The 5,255-nt window shown below is 43.6% G+C and overlaps 1 protein-coding gene across 1 annotated transcript; it reads right to left on the bottom strand.

Annotated features, from left to right (window-relative positions):
- Positions 1-2,761: 2,761 nt before the first annotated feature.
- Positions 2,762-4,951, bottom strand: PDZD11 (PDZ domain containing 11). Its single transcript, XM_007957785.2, has 6 exons — positions 4,865-4,951; positions 4,338-4,421; positions 3,816-3,872; positions 3,240-3,338; positions 2,947-3,007; positions 2,762-2,796 (listed from the first exon to the last, which is right to left on the bottom strand). Exons 1-6 carry the CDS (start codon positions 4,949-4,951, stop codon positions 2,762-2,764), a joined length of 423 nt encoding a protein of 140 aa, XP_007955976.1.
- Between the last annotated feature and the right edge of the window lie 304 nt (positions 4,952-5,255).

The raw sequence follows: 5,255 nt of genomic DNA, 5'->3' as shown, positions 1-5,255 counted from the left end.
TGCCTCTTTGGTCCATGACACTAGGCTGGGATTCATTTACCATGTTTACTACATTTCTTAACCACAGGGAGAGCCTCAGACCTCAATGTTCAGTAGATTCAGCCAATATACCTTTGTCAGTGTCTGAGCTTTTACTTTCCTTTCGCAGATGGCCACTGTGGGGTAGCAGAGTAAATTTAAAAAAAAAACAAAAAAACACTGCCATCGAGTCAGTTCCAACTCAAAGGAATCCCTATTGGGTTTCCGAGGTGGTTATCTTTACAGAAGTAGATTGCCTACTCTTCCTTTCATGGAGTGGCTGGTGGGTTTGAACCACTAACCTTCTGGTTAGCAGTCAAGCAGAGCAAATAGGAGCAGAGAATGGGAAGGGATTTCCCAGGAAGCATTGCTGTTGTTTGCTATGGAGTCTATTCCAACTCATAGCAACCCTGTTATGACAGAGTAAAATTGCCCCATAGGGTTTCCTAGGCTGACATCTTTATAGAAGCAGATCACCAGGTCTTTTTCCCTGCATAGCCACTGATGGGTTAACCGCCACCTTTCGGTTAACAGCTGAGTGCTTAACGATTGCACCACCATGACTCCTCAGGAAGCATACACATATATACTCACTGCCAATGAGTCAATCCCAACTCATAGTGACCCTATCTGTGGCTGTAAATCTTTTTTTTTTTTTTATTTATTTCTTATTGTGATTTGGGTGAAAGTTTACAGAGCAAATTCATCCTCCATACAAGTTCACATACGTTTTGTCTCATGACATTGACTGCAATTTTCCACAATGCCACAGCTCTCTTTCTACTTCCTTCCTATAGTTACCTCTTCCCTGTGTCTTTCCCTCCCATGCACTCCTGCCCCCAGAGCTGTCTCCCTGTGCATACATAGCCCTTTTATTCTCCTATGATTGATCTCTTTAAGGAGTGTATCTACCTAATGTAAATGTTCAGCTCATATGCCTGTCTTTTGTTTTGCTGGAAGCCATAGGAGTGGGTTCAATGCTAGACCCGAAGGGCAGCTAGGGGCCATAGTCTCAGAGGTTCCACCAGGCTCTGTCATATGGCTATAAATCTTCATGGAAGCAGACTGTCTCATCTTTCTCCTGTGGAGTGGCTGGTGGGTTCAAACTGCTGTTCTTTTGGTTAATAGCTGAATTATTTCACCACTGTGCCACCAGAGCTCCTTCAGGAAGCATAGACAGCTATATTCTATCTCCAGTTCTCTTCACAAGGACTGTTGCTATCTAAAAATGGCACCAAGCCTCTAGAAGAATGCCTTAGTAGAGCTCAGATGGGATTTATAGGGAGAGCCAGCTCTTCCTCAGAGATATGCTACTACTGTTTAGAACTATGTTTCCCATATTTAAAGACTCACCTTGGGTGCTTATTTAAAAATTCTGATTTCCAAGCTCTGCTTCAGACTAAAAGAATCACTCTCCAGGAGCTCTGGTAGCACAGTGCCTAAGGCACTTGACTGCTAACCAGAAGGCTGGAGGTTTAAACCCATCAGCCACTCCTCGGAAGGAAGTTTGGGCAATCTACTTCCGTAGTGATACTGCCTCGGCAACCCAAGGATGGGTCGCTATGAGTTGAGGTCGACTCGACTCAATGTCACACAACAACAACTCCAGGTGAAGGGCCTAGAAAAATACATTTAAGGTCTCCAGGAGTTTTACAAGGCAACTTTGGAAAACAAATACAGGCCTACATGGCAGAAGATGAGTATTTAGTCCTAAATTTGGGAGCTTCATTATGGGAATACCCATACTCCACTAGAAAACTTTCACTTCTGAATGGGTATTTTAAACATGCCAATGGAGATGGCATAAGGTGTGGCCTGGAACCTCTAACATTTGGTAACTAAGGATCTAAGAACGTGGCAGGTTATTTAGGGATGGAATGAAGAAAAGGGGGAAGTTAGCAATTAGAAAATAATAATCTACAAGTTGGAAATTGGGAATAATTTCTTACTGCCACCTCTGAAAATAAATGCATCTAAGCCCTTCCCTTAGTTTATGTTCCAGACAAAAAATCTGGGAAAGGAAAAGACAAAATTTTATTAATACTGTTCCCCACATGGGGACATTATTACTTCCAGTACCCCTCTTGCTATGCCATTTATCAAAGTTCTTGGCCTCCCTAATGTTCTGGCCAGACAAACAATTGTGAAGCAGTAGAAGGCTGTTCTTTTCCTTCCAGTGGCTCCTCTCTTTGGAAGAGTTTTTTTTTTTTTTTTTGCCCCAATAGCATTCTATACCCAATCAGTATCATTCAAAAGTCACATCAACATTTTTTCAACATTGTATTTTTCTTCTTTTGGAAGAGTGTTAAGAGGAAGAGAGGGAAAACAGGATCCCACTGGAGTCTCTGAAGTATATGAGACCTCTGATAGTACACAAGAATAAGATGGCCGGTTAGATTAGACCCTCAGGATTCTTTTTTCTACTAATTTCTGTCCTCTAACCAAAATAATACTCAGTAAATGTCAGTTGTTTCTTTTAACAAGGTTCCCCACATGCTAGGTTATAACAAAACATTATCCTTCTTCTTTCAGGTAATGATGCTCACCTAGAAAACTAGCAAACTAAAAGTACAGTACAGTTTGGGCAATGTAGTTGGCTAGCAGTCTTAGTACAGGGCCTCACTGTCTCCCTACTTCCTCATTCCACTATGCTATAAGGGGCTGAAAGTAGAGTTTCCTAAGTAGTTTTCCTGGGGCCTAGCCAGCTTGTCCAGGCAGATTCTACATAGAGGGCTGCAACTCTCTAGTGCACAGTCCTCTCTTTTTGGCGATGATAATCTGGGGGGAAAAGAAAGAAAATGAATACGGGAGGTTATTTTCAGGCCTGAGATTCCAATTCCCCATTCCCAAAGTGTAGTGCCTCTAATTGGTATTTAGAGTTCCTACATAGGGCCCTACCAGGTAAGTAAAAAGCAAAGTGTCACTTACTGTAGGGAAAGAAGCGGACACGCATGCTGATTTCACGGGCTGTCTTCAGGATCTCAACAGCCTGAAAGGAACACAGCAGCTTGTACAAATGAAAAGATAAGGTCCAGGACAGAACCATAACTGGGGTAAAGTAATTTGCCACTCTAACCTTCTGGATCACTAACAGATATTTCCCTGTGGTATACTTCCTCAGGAGATGCTTTCCTGTCAAGTTACAGCTTAGGCTAATCCCATCTAGTCTATCCTACCTGGAATGGCTGATTGCCTTATCACAGTTCAAGTGTTGTACTTACCTTGCTGTGCTCAATATCTTGGAAATCCACATCATTCACAGCTAAGACTTGGTCCCCGTCCTGAAGTCCTGCTCCATGTGCATCAGAGTCAGGAATCACCTGTTGGTTAAGAATACATATGGTTGAGGTGGGATAATTTCAGAAATTAAGTGCTCCTCTAATGTAAGGTGCTATTGTTTGGGTGTTTGTGTGTGTGTGTGACAATGTAAGGAGGCAAATGATTTGTTACATGGAAAAATTTAAGTTGGAAAGAGGGTTTCCCCCTTATGGGTCCCTGGTGGTTAAATGTTCAGCTGATAACCAAAAGGCCAGTGATTCGAACCCAGCAGCTGCTCCATGGGAGAAAGATGTGGCAGTCTGGTTCAGTAAAGATTTATAGCCTTGGAAACTCTATAGGGCAATTCTACTTTGTCTTATGGGGTTGCTACGAGTCAGAATCAACTTGATGGCTGTGGGTTTGGTTTTTGGTTTATAAGTCCACAAAGTCATCCTTCTCTCAGTCTTTGGGGCATCAGGTTTCTGCAATTTGATAATGAAGGGAAGTCGCTATCCATATTGCATACCAGGCACACATACCTTAGAGATGAAGATGCCTAACTGGGAGGCTTTTCCTCCTCGAATGTTAAATCCCAACTGTAAAACAAAAGAACACAAAATAGGGGCTCAATATAGACCACAAAGGAGCTCTGGTAGCATAGTGCCTAAGGCACTTGACTGCTAACCAGAAGGCTGGTGGTTCAAACCCACCAGCCACTCCTCAGAAGGAAGGTTGGGCACTCTACTTCCGTAGTGATACTACCTTGGAAACCCAAGGAGGGGTCGCTATGAGTAAGGTCCAACTCGACGGCACATAACAACAACAACATAGACCACAAACACATCTAGTAGGACCATGGTACCATACCTTGGCTTCTGTGTCTCCAGAGGGAATTCAGAAATTATCAAAGTGGTATTTCAGCCTTTCTTCCCACAAGAGGAAGTTTTTTCACCTCCTGCCTTCTTTCCTAGCCCCCTCCTCCAAACCATGGTAACCTCTGGGCCTACATGTGTAAGGTCAAATCCAGCCTGAAACAAGAGGCAATTGTTCTACAAGCTCACCTGAGCTCCAGGCGGCTTCTTTAATGTGATGACTCGAGGCAGAAACTGGGTCAGCTCATTGTTGTAATCTGGGTGGTATACCCTCTGAAAGACACAGCAACTCCAGAGATCTTACTACCAGTCTTAGACTTCACACCCACCTTCATCTGGAACACTAATGCATTACCTTAAAGTCAGGAAAAGGAGTCATGAACTTAGTTTAAGTAGAACAACAATACTGTCCAAGTGAGTAGATGGATAGTGTGGAGATGTGCCTGTAGTTCTCCACTGCTTCACCTCCTGACAGATAGAAATGACAGAACTCTGAATTTCCAGAATATGAGGCACTGCTGTGAAAGGACTCTGACAGGAGCCTTCCAAAGGAAACTCCCAATGGGCCCAGTTGCTCAAAACCCAGCTTCTGGGCCCTCTGGCTCCAACAAAGGTAAGATTCACTCTCTACTTAGCTTCTAGCCCTGCCATCCTCTTTCATGAATCACCTCATGCCCATGGGGAAAAATCTACTGAGGCACAAAGAGGGCTCCCACCTCATGAGGAGGGATCCATGCTGGGGGATTCTCATAGGCAGGCAGGAAAACCACAGGGTAGTCATCATAAGGAATCCGGCTGTCCATTTCTGGCAAGACCCTGGAATAGAATGGTGAATCAAAGCAGACCAAAGTGTGACTCAAAAGGGACTGAAGAAGCCCAGGAAGTTTCAGAAAGCAGCCCAACACACACCAAGACTGTCTATGGGCCCTACACAAATCTAGATGATAAGATTTGGGGAAAGAAGTTAGAAAAAAGATGGAAGAAAACTATCAACTTTGTTGAACACCTGCTAGAAGCTCTGGTGGCATAGTGCCTAAGGCTGACTGCTAACCATAAGGAAAGTTAGGCAATCTACTTCCGTAGTGATACCGCCTCAGAAACCCAAGG

This window comes from Orycteropus afer, unplaced genomic scaffold (assembly GCF_000298275.1).
Source record: "Orycteropus afer afer isolate SDZICR_OR568_19922 unplaced genomic scaffold, OryAfe1.0 scaffold00796, whole genome shotgun sequence".
Lineage (NCBI taxonomy): Eukaryota > Metazoa > Chordata > Mammalia > Tubulidentata > Orycteropodidae > Orycteropus > Orycteropus afer.
This window is presented reverse-complemented; position numbering and strand designations above follow the sequence as displayed.